Source organism: Neofelis nebulosa, chromosome 17 (genome assembly GCF_028018385.1).
Source record: "Neofelis nebulosa isolate mNeoNeb1 chromosome 17, mNeoNeb1.pri, whole genome shotgun sequence".
NCBI lineage: Eukaryota > Metazoa > Chordata > Mammalia > Carnivora > Felidae > Neofelis > Neofelis nebulosa.
This window is the reverse complement of record NC_080798.1, coordinates 12,640,115-12,660,173: the sequence shown is the minus strand read 5'-3', so window position 1 is coordinate 12,660,173 and position 20,059 is coordinate 12,640,115. Positions and strand designations below refer to the sequence as shown.

The 20,059-nt window shown below is 43.1% G+C and overlaps 1 protein-coding gene and 1 long non-coding RNA gene across 4 annotated transcripts in view; both read left to right on the top strand.

Moving 5' to 3' along the window:
- Positions 1 to 20,059, top strand: part of LOC131500164 (zinc finger protein 234-like) — a 46,778-nt gene that overhangs the window by 10,717 nt on the left and 16,002 nt on the right. The window contains exon 5 of the mRNA XM_058708940.1: positions 5,371 to 6,761. Coding sequence (XP_058564923.1) covers positions 5,371 to 6,761 — 1,391 coding nt within the window. The remainder of the gene's footprint in view (positions 1 to 5,370; positions 6,762 to 20,059) is intronic.
- Positions 13,945 to 20,044, top strand: LOC131500231 (uncharacterized). Of its 3 annotated transcripts, none has more exons than XR_009256194.1 (4): positions 13,945 to 14,109; positions 15,856 to 15,927; positions 18,817 to 18,888; positions 18,988 to 20,044. It is a non-coding gene; the product is annotated as an uncharacterized LOC131500231 (long non-coding RNA). The 3 variants fall into 3 exon arrangements; XR_009256193.1 differs by having other exon boundaries at positions 18,967 to 20,044; XR_009256192.1 differs by lacking the exon at positions 18,988 to 20,044 and having other exon boundaries at positions 18,817 to 18,960.

The window sequence follows — 20,059 nt, the reverse complement described above, 5'->3', positions numbered from 1 at the left end:
CGCTAATAAGTGATCCATAAACCAGAGTGAATTGAAGATACTGCAGAACATGTCTTGTCCTCAAATGGCCGGCTATCCAGTTTCTACTTATTTAGATGTAATCACACTTAAGTTTGATTCTTTATGTACCCTTGACTTGTATCACAAGGAAATTTCTTTTTTGATGTTAAAATATTTATTTATTTACTTTTTATGTATTTTTAATTTATATCCAAGTTAGTTAACATACAGTGTAATAATGATTTCAGGAGTAGAATTTAGTGATTCATCACTTACTTTGAACAGTCAGTGCTCATCCCAACAAATGTCCTCCTTAATGCCCCTCACCCATTTAGCCCATCCCCACCACCCAACACCCCGCCAGCAACCCTCAGTGTGTTCTCTGTATGTAAGAGTCTCTGATGGTTTGTCCCCCCCCCTGTTTTTATATTATTGTTGCTTCCCTTCCCTTATGTTCATCTGTTTTCACAAGGAAACTTCTAAGCACTGTGCTTGTGACCATACAGGCAAACATGCTTTCCCTATGGCTTTCCTTTTATAGGGGGCATAGTCATTTCTGGAAAGAAATACTTCTTTTTTTAAAGGTTTTTATTGTAATTCCAGTTAATGTACCATGTTACATCAGTTTCAGGTGTACAATATAGTGATTCAGCAATTCCATACATCACCTCATGCTCATCACAACAGATGCACTCCTTGATCGCCATCAGCCATTTCACCCCCCCCCCCCCACACATCTCCCTTCTGGTAACTACCAGTTTTTTCTCTGTAGTTTCTTGGTTGGTCTCTGTTTTTTTCCCCCCCTTTGTTCATTTGTCTTCTTTCTTAAATTCCACGGATGAGTGAAATCACATGGTATTTGTCTTTCTTTGACTTATTTTACTTAGTATTGTACCCTCTAGATCCATCCATGTCATTGCCCATAGCAAGATTTCGTTCTTTCTTCTAGCCAGATAATGTTCCATTGTGTATATATACCACATCTTTATCCATTTATCGGTTGATGGACACTTGGGCTGCTTCCACAATTTGGCTCTTGTTAATAACACTGCTATAAACATAGGGATGCATGCACGTGTCCCTTTGAATTAGTTTTTTAATATTCTTTGGGTGAATAGCTGGTAGTGCAATTGCTGGATGGTAGGCTAGCTCTGTTTTTAACTTTCTGAGGAGCCCCCATACTGTTTCCACAGTGGCTGAACCAGTTTGCATTCCCGCCAACAGTACACAACTCCCCACCGACACTTGCTGTCTTCTGTGTTTTTGATTTCAGCCATTCTGACAGGTCTTTTGATAGGGATTGTGTCAAATATGTAGATTGCTTTGGGTAGTACAGACATTTTAACAGTTACTTGCTCTTTCAGTCTCAGAGCATGGGATGTCTCTCCATTTCTTTGTGTCATCTTCAGTTTCTTTCATCAGTGTTTTATAGTTTTCAGAGTATAGGTCTTTCACTTCTTTGGTTAGCATAATTCCTACGTGTCTCATTATTTTTAGTGCATGTGTAAATGGGATTGATTCCTTAGTTTCTTTTTCTGCTGCTTCATTACTGGTGTGTAGAAACGCAACAGATTTCTGTACATTGAATTTGTATCCTGTGACCACTGAATTCATTTATCAGTTCTGGCAGTTTTTTGGTGGAATCTTTCAGGTTTCCTATATAGGGTATTATGGCTTCTGCAAATAGTGAAAGTTTGACTTCTCCTTTACTGATGTGTATGCTTTTTATTTCTTTCATTTATTTATTTATTTTTAATGTTTACTCATTTTTGAGAGAGAGAGAGACAGAGACAGACAGACAGAGCACGAGCAGGGGAGGGGCAAAGAGAGGGAGACACAGAATCCGAAGCAGGCTCCAACCTCTGAGCTGTCAGCACAGAGCCCGACGTGGGGCTCGAACCCGCAAACCATGAGATCATGACCTGAACTGAAGTCGGACACTTAACCGACTAAGCCACTCAGGTGCCCCCCAGGTGCTCTTCAGATCTCCCGTTTCCATGCTCTATGTCCGTGGGCTGTTTGTCCTGCTTTCCTTCCTGTTAATTTATATCCAGGTTAGTTAACATACAGTGTAATAATGATTTCAGGAATAGAATTTAGTGATTCATCACTTACAGAGCAGCCCCAAAGACTTCAGGCTGTCCCCGAGCCAAGCCTGCTGACTTACAGCTCCAGGCTTTAAGCACCGCTGGTTGCAAGAACTCATGAAATTTGGCCCCTCTTGCTTTCCAAGCCAATTGCCGTGGGGATTCATTTTCCCCGTGCGCTCCCGTGTGCTCGTCTGTCTCACCCCCTTCTCCACAACTACAGCTCCCTCTTCACCACAGCAGCCATGATCCGTTTCTCTCCCAAACTGTGGCCCCACACTTTCTGACTCCTCTGCGGCTTCTTCTCTACCTTTAGTTACAGAGTTTGTGCTGCCATTGTTCAGGTTGATTTCTGGGGTATTTAGGATGTCTCATAGTTATCTACTTGTATTCATGGGACAGTTCATGGGTACTCTTATTCCATTGCCATCTTCCTTCTTCCCCCCAAATACTTCTCTTTTAAAAAAATATTTTTTTAAGTAATTTCTACACCCGACATGGGGCTTGAACTTACAACACCAAGATCAAGAGTCATGTGCTTTACTGACTGACCCAACCAAGCACCCCTAGAGCATCTTTTTTTTTTTTTTTTAATATTTTAAAAGTTTATTTATTTTTAAAGAGACAGAGGCAGCATGAGCACGGGAGGGGCAGACACAGGGAGAGAGAGAGAGAATCCCAAATAGGCTCTGCACTGTCAGCACAGAGCCCAACATGGGGCTCAAACTCCCGAACTGTGAGATCATGACCTGAGCCAAAACCAAGAATCGTATGCTTAACCGACTGAGCCACCCAGGCGCCCCAAGAAAATCTTTTTTAAAAATGAGGATTCTGATGTCTTTTCCTAGATAGCTGCCCAACAAGTGGAGAAGAAAAAAAAAAAATCTCAACTTCCTGATCTCTCAAGATAGTAATCAGCTTGAAAGGTTTTGTTTTGCACAGTTTGCCCATCTACAGCGCATTGGCATCTTACAAAGCCTACATCCACCCCACTGTTGCCAAGTTTCCTCTCCATGTGCCAGAAGGGGAGGAGATGAAAGTAACCCCAGTCACACAGCTGAATGTTGTCTATACCTGATCATTTTGGTCAAAAATTAAGGTATCTATTTCTGCACCTTTATTTTCTACAAATTTAGCCATTAAAGAATAATCATTTCACATGATTTCCACACATTTATCATGAAGCCTATTGTTTCACCTGCAGTTGATGAACATGATAACCTGGAAAGTATCAGGAAACAGCCCGCTCAAAATTGTCACATCCTTGGAGAGACTTCTTATATCCCCCGCCCAAAGAAAACTATTTTAATGTTTATTTATTTTTGAGAGACACACACACACACACACACACACACACACACAGAGTGTGAGCAGGGGAGGGACAGAGAGAGAGGGAGACACAAAAGCTGAAGCAGGCTCTAGGCTCTGAGCTGAGGGCACAGATCCTGATGCAGGGCTTGAACCCACGAACCATGAGATCATGACCTGAGCTGAAGTCGGATGCTTAACCGACCGAGCCACCCTGATGCCCCCAAAGAAAACTATTTTAAAGGGACAGTTTATTAAATATAACCATAAACTAGCATGTACCAAGAGGTGCATACGCACCTATTAATATTTTTCCAAGTTTTTGCCCTTAGGACTTTCCATTTGAACGCTTTGTTTAATTATAGACTTGCTGAGTTCCTGAACTAAGTTTTCAAACTTTTTAGAGCACACGCCCTACTAGGAAATGCATCTTTCAGTGTATCCGAAAGAAACATTTCATTTGTGTGTAGATTTATGTGTACGACTTTATAAGAATTCTTGCCATCACCCCATTCCTATGAATAATGATACTCTGATGATTTCTGTCCCTTTTTTTCTAAATGCTTATTGAATGATTTTAAATTTATTTTACAGCCAACTAAAAGGCTATAGTTTTCAGTCAGAAAAACTCATGTGAAAGCCCAATATTCTACATCCAAAGATTTTCCACACTCTGTTTAGTATGAGACAGTCCAGAAGCCTCAGAAGAAACCGGTGCATAAGCCTTTATGTATCCTTTCCACCCCTCGCGGTTCTTGCCATCTTCCAGTTCTTTCATTAGGAACACCACCCTCCTTGTGGGTATTCCTGTGGGGTACAAATTTCTGACCTCACAGTAAAACTGCAGTTTCCTGTCCCTTTTTAATTTCAGGTATCTTAATTAAGTTACTACATATATTAGCACAAAAATAAGATGAGCTACACATATTGTGTAGAATTTGCGGGAATACTTAGAACATATAGATATAATCAGTTCCGGGTGCTTGATATATAGGATTGCAAAGAGTCTAAGCAACTGTAAGGTTTCGAGGGACAGTTCACACAGACCTCCTGTACTTGACACTGACTAAAAGTTTGAGGGGTTCCCAAAATTGCCTTCAGATTGAATAATTTTCTAAAAGGGCTGGTAGAATTCACTGAAAGCTGTTATGCTTAGTTTATGGCAGGAAAGGCATGAGAAAAAGCATAGGAGAGAGAGTTTAGAGAAGTACAATACGCAGTTTCCATTGTCTTGTCTCCATAGAATCAGGGACGTGTTATTGTGTTACTTTCCAAAATGAAAGTGTACAGTTATACACAGGATATTGGCAATTAGGGGAACTCATGTGATCCTCAGTGTCCAGAGTAATTATTGGAGCTCTGTCACGTGACCATTCAGTATAGACTGAATGGTTTCATATGGTTATTCTCAGTCTCTTGGTCCACGCTACCAGGTAATTGAAAGCCCCGCCCAACATCATGTTCTTAGTTTTTCTGCTGTGGTCAGTGTCATCCCTACATCATACTGTTAAAGTAATCTAATGTGACCGAAGTCCCTATTGCGCTCATTTCAGGCAGGACATTCCAGGGGCTTAGAACTGTCTCTTTGATGTTGAGGACAGGCCTCGTTGTTTATATAACTTATTTGCTGCATATTTTACTATTTAAGAATTTACACCGATTTATGAAATTGAGTGGAAATCACAATATGTATCATTATCATTTTTGTTAATTCTTTGATTTCTAACTTGTCCATTACATATGAGGCTTAGCATGATTCTTAATTTGTTTCATTGGTGCTTAGTGGACAGGACCCTACTGGATTACCTCTTGGTTTCTGTAGGCATTTAAACCAGAGACCATGGTACACACTAGAAGGATGTAGGGAATATTCCCTGGGTTCATTAAACTCTCATGCTCTTTCCTAACTGTTAAATCTTGAGGACACCGAATAAAGCCTTCGTTTGCCCACATCTCTGCACTCTTTGTCTTTTAGGAGACAAAATCCAACACAAGATGGAGACTGTTCCTAAAGTGGAACCACATGAAGAACTTTCCTGCTGGCAAATCTGGCAGCATATTGCAGATGACTTAACCTGGTGTCACGACTCCATGATAAAGAGTTCTCAATTCCACAGACAATGGGATTTACTCAGCCACGTTGAGGCAGCACGGTCTATAACCCACACAGGCCAGAAGACTTCCCTGGGAAATGAGTGCAAAAAGATCTTTAGTGATACCTCCCACTGTGATCTTCAACACATAAACTCAGGGGAGAAGTCTCACACATGTCGTGAGTGTGGGAAATGCTTCTTTTATAGCTCAGCGCTTCGTATTCATCAGAGAGTTCACCTGGGAGAGAAACGGTATAGGTGTGAGGAGTGCGGTAAGGAATTCAGTCAGAGCTCATGCCTGCAAACTCATCAGAAAATCCACACCATAGGGAAGCCATTCAAATGTGGGGAATGTGGGAAAGGCTTCAGTCGTAGATCAGAACTTAGTAATCATTGCAGGTTACACTCGGGAGAGAAACTTTATAAGTGTGAGGGATGTGGAAAGGCCTTCATTAATGCTTGCCATCTTCAGGACCATCAGAGAGTCCATACCGGGGAGAAGCCATTCAAGTGTGATATCTGTGGTAAGAACTTCCGTCGTAGATCAGCACTTAATAGTCATTGTGTGGTCCACACGGGAGAAAAACCATACAAGTGTGAGGAGTGTGGGAAGTCCTACACTTGGCGTTCACGTCTTCGTATCCATAAGAAGGTCCACATGGGACAGAAACCATACAAATGTGAAGAATGTGGAAAGAGCTTCTTTTCTAGGACACATCTTTATTATCATCGGAGGTTCCACACAGAGGAGAAACCTTATAATTGTAAGGAATGTGGGAAGAGCTTCAGGTGGGTCTCACCTCTTTTGACACATCAGCGAGTCCACAGTGGAGAAAAACCATTCAAATGTGAAGAATGTGGGAAGGGATTTGGTCAGAAATCGTGCCTGCAAGCTCATCAGAAAGTCCACACCAGAGAAAAGCCATACAAATGTGAGGAATGTGGGAAGGGCTACAAGACGAGCTTGGATCTTGATGTGCACCAGGGTGTCCATTTGGGAGAGAACCCATACACCTGTAGGACATGTGGTAAGCACTTCACTAGGACCTCAAATCTTAAAGTTCATCAGAGAGTCCACACTGGAGAGAAACCGTACAAATGTAATGTGTGTGGTAAGGTCTTCAGTCAATCTGGACATCTAAAATCTCATCAGAGAGTACACACAGGGGAGAAACCTTACAAGTGTGAGATATGCAGTAAGCAGTTCAGTTCAAGTTCGTATGTTAAAATTCATCACAGAATCCACGTTGAGGATAAATCTCATTCTGTCTCATAGGAGGGAAAACATTTGTTTCATTAAAGTGAATGTTTCAGCCGTAGCTGAATGCATCCTGGTGATCCCAAGGTCACCTAAGTGGTGCAGTGTACAAGGTACAAGAACCTTGGCAGTTGTAGCTATCACTCAAGAAAAAGGCCTAAATATAATAATTTCTTTAGGCCTTTATCAGATTCTAATGGTGGATGTTAAAATCGATGTCCCCTGAAATAGAAGCTTCATGAGGGCAGGGAGTTTGTTTGCTGCTGAGTCTATACAATCAGCATTGAATAGCACTCTGTGTATGCACTTAGTACACATTTGTTAAATGAATCAAAAGGAAGAGAGAACTAGGGAAGATTGTGGAGTAGGAGGACACTAAGCTCCTCTCCTCTCATCGATGCAACTAGACAACACTCACATCAGCGTAAATAACCCAGAAATTGACCCCGACACTGGCAGAACAAAGTCAACATCTAAAGGTAGAGAAGAGGCCATATCAGAGAAGGTAGGAAGGGCAAAGATGCAGTTCGGGAGGGAGCCAGACTGGCCGTCTGTGGAGGGGAAGGAACCAGTGGTGTAGAGAAGACAAAAAACAGACTGTCACACTGGGGAGCCCACATGGGGAAGATGAATCCCTGTAACACTTGGCTTTGAAAGCGAGAGGGGCCAAATGGCATGAGTTCTTAACAGCCAGCTGGACTTAAAGCCTGGATTTCCAGTGTCTGTGGGCTGGGCTCTGGGAGAGCACGATGAACAGCTGGTGGAGACACAACCAGGAATCAAGTTTGGCAAATGCCAGGGGCAGACAGCAGGGACAGCAATTTACTGAGTGTGGCCTGGAGAGGCAGGGATCATGGGGACACTCCTTTGGGAACAAAGGAGGGAACCATTTCCCTCCCTGGCCCCCCCAGCATAAGCACATGGGTACCTGCTGGAACCAGCACGGCACCCACACTCCTTACCTAACTTGGTTACGCCAGCCCCTGCCCCCCTGTGCTCTGGTGGGTCTGCCTTTCCCAATCACACCTGCTTCAGTCCCGGCACTGTGAAGACCAGAGCAAACCTACCTTGTCTCCTGACCTGTGTGTTTTGCAGAATATCAGTTCCAGAGGTGGCAGCTTCAACAGGTCTCATTTCACAAGCAGACCAACACATATCATTAAAATGGGCTCTACCCAGCTGGGACCAAACACTGCCCACAATAGGCAAAGAGAGCCTCTGCAGGTGACCAGACTGAATAAAAAGAGCCCAGGACACAGCACTGGGGCACAGGCAACACACATAGGAGACCCTGCCCCTGAAGTGACAGGTCCCAGGAAACAGGAGACCATGCACTGCGGGGCACTACAGGACTTGTTCTTCATAAGGCCATTACCTTCGAGAGCAAGAGACACAGCTGACTTTCCTAATATGCAGAAATAGACATGGAGACAAAATGAGATGGGCATATCTCCCAAATGAAAGTACAGGACCACACCACAGCAAGAGACCTAAGCGAAATGGATATAAGTAATATTCCAGACAGAGAATTTAAAGTAATGATCACAGATACTCACGGGGTTTGAGAAGAGTGGAGGACATCACTGAGACCCTTAATAGATTAAAAAGAACCAAGCAGAGATGAACACAATAAATTAAAAATGCACTTGATGGGATAAGAAGAAGGTGAGATGAAACAGGAATGAATGAATGTCCTGGAAGACAGAGTAATGGAAAGTAAGCCACACAAATGAGAGGAAGAAAATCATGGAGATTGAGGATAGGGAACTCAATGACTCCATCAAGCATAATAGCATAATAACATTTGCATTAAAGGGACCCCAAAAGAAGAGAAAAGGGGGCAGAAATTTTACCTGAAGAAATAATAGCTGAAAACTCACCTAATGTGAGGAAGGAAACAGATAACCAGATCCAGGAGGCACAGAGATCCACCCAAAAAATCAGCCCAAGGATGTCCACACCAAGATACATATTTGTTAAAATGGCAAAAAGTGGTAAAATATTTTAAATGAACCAAAGAGGCAAAATGTGCAATCTTTACAAATTGTACCTGGAAAAGGAAACCAGCAAAAACTAATAAATAATTCTGAGGAACAAATAGTTGAAATGCAGAAATACACTGAGTACTGTGTTCCACAGCATTATTTTGGTAGTTTCCTATTATGGTTGGCTCTGGCTGTCAGCCTGTGTTCTGAGGTTGAATTCTTATTTTTCATGTCTTGATCTCATAGCCCATGGTTTACACAGTAGCAGTTGAACTCTTGTGATTTTTCTCACATTGCAGACTGAAACAATTTAACTTCACAATAACTGGCCACTGCACATATCTTAATTTTCTCAACAAAGTTAAGGCAAGGGCTCAAAGAAACACTAAAAACATCAGATTTATATAGTAGTGATAAAAAAATTTTCTTAATTTTGAATTTGTCATTGAGTTTTAAATTTCTGCATTTCCATGTAGTCTTTGATATGATTGCCTTCTAATTGTTGTAGGATTTTTTTTTTAATCAAACTTCTGTGGTAGGAATTTATGCCAATTTGAAGGACATTTAATTTGTCAGCTTCCCATATTTTCCCCTCATCCCCATGAAAATAAATACGAGGAAAATTAGGGATTTGGTGATTGCATCAAATACATTAATTACAGGGTTCAGAAATGACAGTTATATGTTTTTCTTGGTGACAAAAACATTTTTTTGAAAAGCAGTATATTTCAGAATGTGTAACATGCAACTTCGATCTGGAAATCATACTATAGGAACATACTATGAGATTCAAACAATGAAAAAATGAATACCACATCAATAACGTCACAGAGTTTTAACAATGGAAATAACAAGTGTTCAATAAGAATTTGTTTAAATTTCATATATTCCCGTAATAACATGGGGCCATTAAATTAATGTCAAAGACCTGTAATAGCAGGAGAAGAACATAATAAAAGCTTTGTGAAATCAGACCATAGCCTTCCTAGTGTAATAAATTCATAATTCTGTGTATTATGTGTTTATATACATACATAACATAGAAATGGATACTCTAAATGATATTCTTTGGCAAGGAGTATTTGGTGGCGTGTTCCATTCTGTAATTCTACTGTTGTGTTTTTATTTCTCAGTGAACATCGATTTGATCAAACTGGCAAATTACAGAATTTGAAAGATGATTAGGAGTCCCTTATAGTTGGGTCACCTACTAAGATTGTTCTGCACTATCATATGGCAGATAAGATCAAAACTAAGGAATAAGACACAATTTGTATTCACAGATAAACTAATGAGTATGGTCAACCATGTTTGTTTCTGACGCACAAGAGTCATCTTGAGGCATAAGCCAGGGAGCAGGCAAATACTGGAGACAGTAAAGTGGTTATGTTGTGGAGGTTAAGAAAAATGCTTTGAAGAAAAAATGTGCATGGGTAGGGATCTTACAGAGCATTATAGCGTTGGAGCCTCTAAGGAGAAAGAAGCTTTGGATGCCATTCCACGCTCCGTGGATGCCATGGTGATATTTTAAGTGTATTGACTGAGGGGTGTACTTACAAAGTGTATCTAATAGATTCATTTTCATAATCAATTTTCTGGGCTCTATCTCCACAGAATACTAGATCCTGCGATCCATGCTATCTCAATTTGCATAGTGGCGTGAGGGTCCCTTCTACCACCTTCAGGTTCTGTGACTTGCTGAGAGGACACAGAATACAGTTGGGTTTAGGACTATATTTCAGTGAAAGAACACATGTGTGAAATGTCTACAATAGGGCTACAAAAGAAAGGGGTTTTAAAAGGGGTTCTTTAAAAAAAATACTCATTTTTGATAGCATGAGTGAGGGAGGCACAGGGACAGAGGGGGACAGAGGATCCGAAGTGGACTCTGCACTGACAGGAGCAAGCCCAATGTGGGGTTTGAACTCACAAACTGAGATCGTGACCTGAGCCAAAGTTGGATGCTCAACCCACTGAGCTACCCAGGCACCCCTGAGAACCTAGGGTTCTTTTTTTTTTTTTCTTTTTTTAATGTTTATTCATTTTTGAGAGACACAGACCGTGTGAGTGGAGGCGGGGCAGAGAGAGAGGGAGACACAGAAGCTGACGCAGGCTCCCGGCTCTGAGCTGTCAGCACAGAGCCCGACGCGGGGTTCGAACCCACGAGCCGTGAAATCATGACCTGAGCCGAAGTCGGACGCCTAACTGACTGAGCCACCCAGGCGCCCCTGAGAGCCTAGGGTTCTTAATGAGAGCTGGTCATGTAGGCGCCATCTACTTAGCAGGTGACAAAATTCAAACCTTCAACAGAGAAAGCGGATGTTCAAAAGAAACCTTGTTGTGCAGTTGAGACACAGTGAACAGCTCTGACCAGTGATGGACGGAGTAAGTCTTCCCAAATCCATGTTCCCCGACACCAGCCAAAATCCAGCGTTGCAAGCAAGCCTAAGGACCATATGTAATAGCAAACCTGCTACTCCTCAGGGGATGTGCCAAAACGCTTAATTCATCCAGAAACACACCAGTAGTTGGACACGTTGGGCTTATTATTTGTTGCAGTGGAGTACACCCACCAGAGAAAACCATGAAGCGTCACGAGAGAAAGAGGGTGTCAGAAAGAATCTACTCTAGGATTTGAGCTTTGTTTGGGTGGTTTAGGGAAGGCCTAAAGAAGCAGGGTTCCTGGAGATGAACTACTGTCGGAAAGCAGGAGGAATTCTAAGAGTGAGTATTTCAATAGGTGTTACCTTTTGGGAAGGCTGCCTGGAACAAGAATAATGGTCCAAGTGACAAAGAAGTAGCAGTCACCCATCTAGCAAAAAAGGGATGCTTGGCATTGTGTGATGGCACAGTGACCTCATTTTTGTGTGTATCTCGACAAAATTAAGAAGGGGACTTGTTTCATCTCACTTTACCATGGTCTCAGAGAACGCTCATTTGAGGATGGTGTTCTGTGATTCATTTATGTCCCAAAGGACACTAACATGGCCTAGCTTCGAGGGCTACACCAGCTTCCAGATGTCGGGCCGTTTCGTTTTTAGTTCTCAGTCCATCCAGTGTAACGTTCTACAGCCATCATTTGGAAGGAGTTAGACTTTTTGCAAAATTTTTTTTAAATGTTTCTATTTATTTTTGAGACACAGAGAGAGACAGAGCATGAGCAGGGGAGGGGCAGAGAGAGAGGGAGACACAGAATCCGAAGCAGGTTCCAGGCTCCGAGCTGTCGGCACAGAGCCGGACGCAGGGCTCAAACTCACAGACGGCGAGATCATGACCTGAGCTGAAGTCGGATGCTTAACCGACTGAGCCACCCAAGCGCCCCTAGACTTTCAAAACTGGTATTACAAAATGATCAGCTTATATGGATATAGAACGTGAGACTTCATTTTATTTTTCAATTACTTTTTTTTTTTTAGAGAGAGAGAGAGATTGTGTGTTTGTGGGGGGTGGTCAGAGGGGCAGAAGGAGAAAGAGAATCTTAAGTAGGCTCCACACCCAGCACAGACCCTGACAAAGGGCTTGATCTCACCACCGTGAGATCATGCCCTGAGCCAAAATCAAGAGTGAGACACTCAACCAACTGAACCACCCATGCACCCTGAGACTTCATTTTATTTTATTTTTTTTAACTTTTTAAATTTTATTTTTATTTTTTTAATTTTTTTTTCAACGTTTTTTATTTATTTTTGGGACAGAGAGAGACAGAGCATGAACGGGGGAGGGGCAGAGAGAGAGGGAGACACAGAATCGGAAACAGGCTCCAGGCTCCGAGCCATCAGCCCAGAGCCCGACGCGGGGCTCGAACTCACGGACCGCGAGATCGTGACCTGGGCCGAAGTCGGCCGCTTAACCGACTGAGCCACCCAGGCGCCCCGAGACTTCATTTTAAAAATTAAATATATATGTTGATAGCTAGCTAGCTAGATATGGATAGATATAGATATATATTGATATATGTTTATGGGGAGACAATTTTTATCTTCAGGAGGAAGGATTCTAGGTGCATTTTTCTTATTTTGCTTCATACTATTTTTAGTTTTTAGTAACATACATCTCTTAAAATTAACTATATGCAATAAAATAACTATAAAATATAAAATATTTTTATCAGAAAGTATAAAGGAAAAAACTCTTAATACTAAAATATGCTCTCCCACCTACAGAATCCTCCTCCGTGATTTGCCTTTAAATCATGGGCTATGGGTGTCAGAATAAGTCCAATGTCAAGTTCTGCAGCTATTACCCTTGCTTTGAGATACTGGACAATTTTGTAACTTCACAGAAGCTTGACATGTTCACCTCCAAAGTAGGGATAATAATTTTTAAAAAATTTTTATTTTAGAGAGAGAGTGAGCGAGAGCGCGCGCGCGCGCGCGCGCACACACACACACACACACACACACACACACACACACACACGGGAGGGGCAAAAGGAGAGAATCCCAAGCAGGCTCCCTGATCAGCGCAGAGGCCAATGTGGGGCCGGATCCCACCACCCTGAGATCATGACCCGAGCCAAAATCAAGAATCACATGCTCAACCTGCTGAGCCCCCCAGGCACCCCGGGATAATAATTTTAATATACAGTTTAAATAAGGGAAGCGTGCTTTTCCATGAGGACAAGCTTCCACTTGGGCCCTAAATTCCTCCCAAGTCTGTGGTGTGTCTGGAGTAGAAGCGGGTAACTTCCTCGCTTCTCACCGCCCCTCCCGCATAATTCTCCCTCACCCATTCTTTGAACTCTGTTTTGGCCTCATATCGTCAGATTACATTAAACATCCTCCCCCTCTCAGTCGTCTAGTGTCCCTTAAGCAATCATTCCCCGTTAATTTCTTGAAGATTGTACCTCCTCACCTAATCCCTTTCCAACAACACTCCTGTCACAACTGGAGGCATTTCGAATTCGGAAGTCGTGTCCATGGAATAATTTCGCTGAGGACTCAGGCAGAGGTAACGCAGACTCTTAACAAGGAAACCCGTATTACCACCTAGGAAGTCGGGACTGCGTGACCCCTTCCATTGTGGCATTTGGGGAAGCGTAGACAAGGAGCTTCCAGCAGCCGCAACTGGTTTAGGAGCGCGAGCCTAAGAACGTTTTGCCTTTAGCATTCTGGGAGATGTAGTCCCCGCGCTCCGTGTAGTCGCGCTCACTTCCGCTCAGGAAGGCGGGTCTGGTGCATCCTGGGAGATGTAGTCCAGAAGCTCCAGGTTCTCGCGGGCGCTTCCGCTGGGGGAGTGGGAGGTTGCTCCTGAATTTTCTATGGAAGCGGTGCGTCAGTTCCGCCTCTCCCAGCGCTTCCAAACTTCCTGAATCTGTGCTTGGAACCTGCAGCGACAGGGCGACTTAGGGGGGAAAAAAGCCTGAGCGGAGCACGCAGGTATTAGCGGGGGGGAAGGCAGTGGTGTGCGTCTCTGGGGGAGTCTCTGCGTTCGTGGTGGGTCCCGAGGCCCGGGGTGGGGCGTGGGGTGGGGTCACCTATCGCCTGGCTTGAGTTTCTGCTTGTCTCAGCTCGCCCCGTGCGCCTCCCTACACCCACGCGTGCCTGTGCTTCCCGGTGTTCCAGGATTGTAAGAGGTGGTGAAAGAGAACTTCACCTGCCTCCATTTTGACCTCAAACTTTCTGGCTGGCTTCTTTCCAGCTTGTCTCTTGGCGCAGGTGGCACAGCCTTGGGGGCAAAGCAGCCCCTGGTGCGAACCTAAACTAACCCCTCAAGCCGCAAGGTCTGCCCTGCGCCAGCAAGACCCCGTTTGTGATTGACCCCAAGATAGTAATCCATTTGACCTTCGCTGCCCATCTGCAGTACCCGCCCGCCTTCACCCCACCTTTTGCTTACATAAACTTGGACGTATTTTCAGGCACTTTGAAGACAGTCTTGGAGCCGTTAGTCTGCAGTCTTTTGGCGTTCGCCTTACTGAGATAAATTCTTTTCTTATTCCCCTGGACTAGATTCTCTGCCTTCGGATTTTGTCAGCAGCGAGGGACCAAGTGGGGTCTGTTTGGGACCTCCCCAAAGCCAGATGCTCTTGCCCCCTCCTCCCCACCCCGCCCCCGCTCGCCAGCTATGGCTGTGGAAATAAAAATCTCAAAACAGCTCCTGGCGTATGGTGAATGGTTATCTCTTTTTGGTATTAATTTCCCGAGCATCAGTCAAGTCCCCAGGTTAGGGTCACATATCCAACTGCGGTGATCTTTGCTCTTCTCTGATTCCTGCTGGATCAGGTTGCTGGGTCATCCTGGGCCCCTTCTTTTAAAAAAAAAATTTTTTTTTAATGTTTTTATTTATTTTTGGGAGAGAGACAGAGCATGAGTGGGGGAGGGGCGGAGAGAGGGAGACACGGAATTCGAAGCAGGCTCCAGGCTCTAAGCCATCAGCACAGAGCCTAATGTGGGGCTCAAACCTACAAACTGTGAGATCATGACCTGAGCCGAAGCTAGACGCTCAACTGACTGAGCCACTCGGGCGCCCCATCCTGGGCCCCTTCTAATCTCTCTTTTCAGAAGGTGCCGGTAGTAATGGAACTAAGGTTGAGTTCCCACCTTGGTGACTCAGAAACCTTACCAGATTGAGTTGTTGCATAAAGAAAACTTTGATTTGCAAGCAAAGAAGGAAATCACAGGGGAATAGCTTCCGCAGCCGGGAATCCCCAAAAGAGGGTGAATGGGTTCCTTTTGTTTAGGGTTAGGATGGATATTTAGATAGGGAAGGCCTGTCATGGTAGGTAGAGGCAGGCATAGGGATGAGCATGCGCCCTAAGGAAACATGCCTATATGTTGTGTGTTATGTACGTGAGGCTGAGGCTCCTCCTTGGGCAGAAATTTTAGGATTATAATGAGGTAAAGGTAATTGTAGGTCAGTCCAGAAGCCACTCTGTGCAGGCACGAGTTGGGGGTCTAGCTCAGAAGTTCTGGGTGGTCTGGGTCTGCGGCAGGTCTTGTCAGGGCAGTTGTCATCACCTCAGGTGGTTTCCGGTTTCCCTGGGATCACGACCTGAGGCGAAATCAAGAGTCTCTTGCACAACCAACCAGCTGAGTCACCCCAGGCGGGGCGCCTAGATTTCACTGTTATTGAGGACAGTGACATGATCATGGCATTTCATGACATTATTTTTTTTTCTTCCCCAGCCTGATTTCTCAGAAAGGGCTGCACAGAGGTGGAAAGAGTGACTCCCCTGGCTACTGACAGCAAAGTTCCACGTGAGTGGGATTTGGCATCTTTCTCTTTTTCTTTCTTTCTTTCTTTCTTTCTTTCTTTCTTTCTTTCTTTCTTTCTTTCTTTCTTTCTTTCTTTCTTCCTTCCTTCCTTCCTTCCTTCCTTCCTTCCTTCCTTCCTTCCTTCCTTCCTTTCTTTCTTTCTTTCTTTCTTTCTTTCTTTCTTTCTTTCTTTATGTTTATTTATTTTGAGAGAAAGCGTGTGTGGGTGAGTTGGGGAGGGGAAGAGAGAGGGAGAGAGAGAGAATCCCAAGCAGGCCCCCTGCTGTCAGCACAGAGCCTGTCACGGCCTGGGAAAAGGAGGGGGGTTGCTCATTCTCCCTACCTGAGATCATGACCTGAGCAGAAATCAGGAGTCAGACGCTTAACGGACTGAGCCACCCAGGGGCCCCTGGGCATTTTTCTTTTACAACGATAGTCACGTCAATTAGATGATGTATAGGTTGTGTAATTGGGCATGGGTATTAGTAATAATCCTTAATTGCCAACCTCAACCATGACGGTTTTATACAAAGAAATATATTGGGCCACACCACAGCTATGCGAAGAAATTCTGCCTTTTCTTTTTTTTTTTTTTTTTTTTCCTAGTCAATAAAATGAGATTGAGACCCAGGGAGCATAAGTGATTTGCCCACAGTCCCCACCTAGTAAGAGGCTGAACTGGGGTTGGAATGAAGGCAGCCTGAGTCCAGAGCTCAGGTTGCTAATCTCTTGAGCATGTTCTGCAGCTGTAGGAACCAGCAGGCATCAGACCCTGGGGTAGTTAGTACTTGGGTCTGAAGGACCTTAAAAGCAAGGCTAACGGGCTTTGACTTTTCTGAGTTTTTAAAAACATTGTCAACTATTTTATTCTTACTAGTAATATGCTTTATTCTTTTTTTTGAAGTTTATGTATTTTGAGAGAGACAGAGGCATTGTGAGTGGGGGAGGGGCAGAAAGAGAGAATCCCAAGTAGGCTGAGCAGTGCCAGCACATAGCCCAATATAGGGGCCCGGACCCATGAAACCATGAGACATGACCTGAGCTGAAACTAAGAGTCGGACACCTAACCGACTGAGCCACCCACGTGCCTCCTTAAAGAACTGTATCATTATGGAACAATCAAAAAATACAGAAACATGAGGGAAAAATTATTTTATTTTTTAAGAAATTTTTTAAATGTTTACTTTTTGAGAGAGAGACAGAGTGTGAGTGCGGGAGAGACAGAGAGGGAGACACAATCCTAAGCAGGCTCCAGGCTCCAAGCTGTCAGCACAGAGCCCTACACGGGGTTTGAACTCGGGAACCACGAGATCATGACCTGGGCCGAAGTTGGACACTTAACCGACTGAGCCACCCAGGCACGCTGGAAAAAATTTTTTTAATTACCCGGTAATCGAGGATGTAAAGATAATAACTGTGAAGCTTTTAATGCATTTTTATTTGGTGGTTGTTTGTGCATATTTGTATGTTTGTTTATGAACATTTTGCACATTGATCATATTTTTCTGTGTTTAGCCTCTGATGTATTTTAACTATGGAAATTTTTACGATTTAAAAAAAAATTTTTTTAATGTTTATTTATTTTTGAGAGAGAGAGAGAGAGAGAGAGAGACAGAGCACAAGCAGGGGAGGGGCAGAGAGGGAGACAGAATCCAAAGCAAGCTTCAGGCTCTGAACTGACAGCACAGAGCCCGACGCGGGGCTCGAGTTCATGAACTGTGACTTCATGACCTGAGCTGAAGTCAGAGGCTTAACCGACTGAGCCACCCTTTTTTTTTTTTTTTTTTTTTTTTACGATTTTTAAGTAACCTCTACACCCGTTGTGGGGCTCATATGATCAAGAGTTGAGCCAGCTAGGTCCCACAGAGCTATGGCCAATTTTTAAACATTGCCAAGAAAAATGAATTTCCATTTAATTTCACGATTGTCTTCATTATCCCCGTTATTATTGTTGTTCCTGTGAGTGTTTCCTGACAGTATAAGACTTTATTTTTGCATAATTTAAAATTAAAAATTTTTCCATTGAAAAGTTGCAAAAATAGTGTAAGGAGTTCTCATATACTCTTTTTAAGTTGTTTTCTTTCTTCTAATTTATGTGTTTTGAGAGAGAGCGAGTTGAAGAGGGGCAGAGAGAGAGGGAGAGAGAAAATCCCAAGCAGGCTCCTTGCTATCTTGTGCAGAGCCTGATGCAGGACTCAATCCCACGAACCTTGAAATCACTACCTGAGCTGAGACCAAGAGCCAGATGCTTACCTGATTGAGCCATCTAGGTGCCCCCTCAAATACTCTTTACACAGATTCCCCAGTTGTTTACATTCTGCCTGTCTGTCTTGTGGCTCCGTCAGCCACGTAACACCAGGAATATACCTGCAATTCAATGACAGCTTCTTTTAGCTTTCTGAACGAAGGAAGCCCCACATATGGGTAATCAGGTATCTTGGTCAAAAGGATTTAGGGGAGGCTGATTATAGAATTTTAACATCCCGTGCTTGGTAATATTGGATGTTATACTATATGATAGAGTTATCTATCAGATGTTAGATGTTTAGTAAGTAATTACAAATAGTAGTTAATGGTATTGTTACTTATTAAATAATGCTAGATAACATATAACATCCTGGTTTGTAATCTGCAGTCTTCTATTTAATTTTGTTCTGTTTTTCATGTAAACGCCTTATAACCAGTCTCCCCTCCCCCATCTCATTTCAAAGTCCAATTTTATGTACTGCCTTAAACTGTATGTTTGTTGATAGACATTGTACAAAACTTTTATCATAAACTTGATGTTCTTTAATGTGGAATGCATTCCATAACCTTTGTCTTTTTTGTTGATGGTGCTTCATTTTTTTTTTTTTTTTTTTTTTTTTTTTTACTTTTTGTTTTTCACATAAGCTCTACACCCAACGTGGGGCCCGAACTCACAAGCCGGAGAGCAAGAGTCACACGTGCCATCGACTGAGCCAGGTGCCCCTGTTCTTGATGCTTTTGAAGAGTGTAGAGGCAAGTTAGTTTGGAGAAAGTTCTTCATTTGGGGTTTATCAGATGTACTTACTACGTGTTTAGGTTCGGTAGTGCGTCATTAGCAGGGATCCCATAGAACATTGAGGCGTCCTTGACATTGCAGCATAACAGGAGCCAAAGGACGTCGGTCTGTCCGTATATCGGTGAACTCAACGTTGTTACCTAAGCTAAGGGGATTTCTATTAGGTTTCTCCACTGCGAAGTCACTAATTTTTATTTATTTTTTTAAAGATTGTATTTTTTAAGTAACCTCTATACCCAGCGTGGGTCTGGAACTCACAACCCCCAGATCTAGAGTCGCACGCTTTACCGACTGAACCAGCCAGACTCCCCTAAAGTTACTATTTTTTAAATCAAAATGAGTAAAGTTTATGGGGAGATACACTTACTGGTTGGCATTCTGCTGTGAGGCCAGGCTTCCCCATGTTCCCTGCTTATTCACTCAAATATAAATACCTTTATCAAGATGCACTCAGAATCTGTCAATTAGTTTTGTGATTTAAATGATACGTAGATGAACAAGCATTTATTTATATCAACTTGATGTGTATTGTACATATCATAGAATCTGCCCATTTTAGTTGCACAAATCAGTGATTTTTAGTAACTTTGCTGAGTGGTGCAGCCATTGCTGTAATTCAGTTTAGAACATGTTCATTCCCCCAGTTGGATTCCTCAGGCCCATTTTCAGTTCACCTCCATTTTCTCCCCTAATACCCAGGTGACCACCAACCTGCTTTCTTTCTCCTTAGATTTGCCTCTTCTGGACATTTTCTAGAAATGGAATCATAAAATATCTGGCCTTTTGTGACTGGCTTCTTTGACTTTCAGCAGCGTTTACCAGGTTCATCCATGTTGCAGCATGATCCATACTTCATTCCTTTTAATTACAGTAAAAGTATCTGAAAAACATTCCACTGTACAGATTTGTCACAATTTGTTTATTTGTGCATAAGTCATAGGTCAACATTTCGGTGGTTTCCGGTTGGAGGGTTATCAGGAATAATGGTGCTGTGAACACTCATGTACGGATTTCCAGTAATCATCCCGGGACGGGAGGGGAGTGACATCCCGGGCTACCTTTAATGTCTTTTTTCCGCCTCCCTAGGCCCCC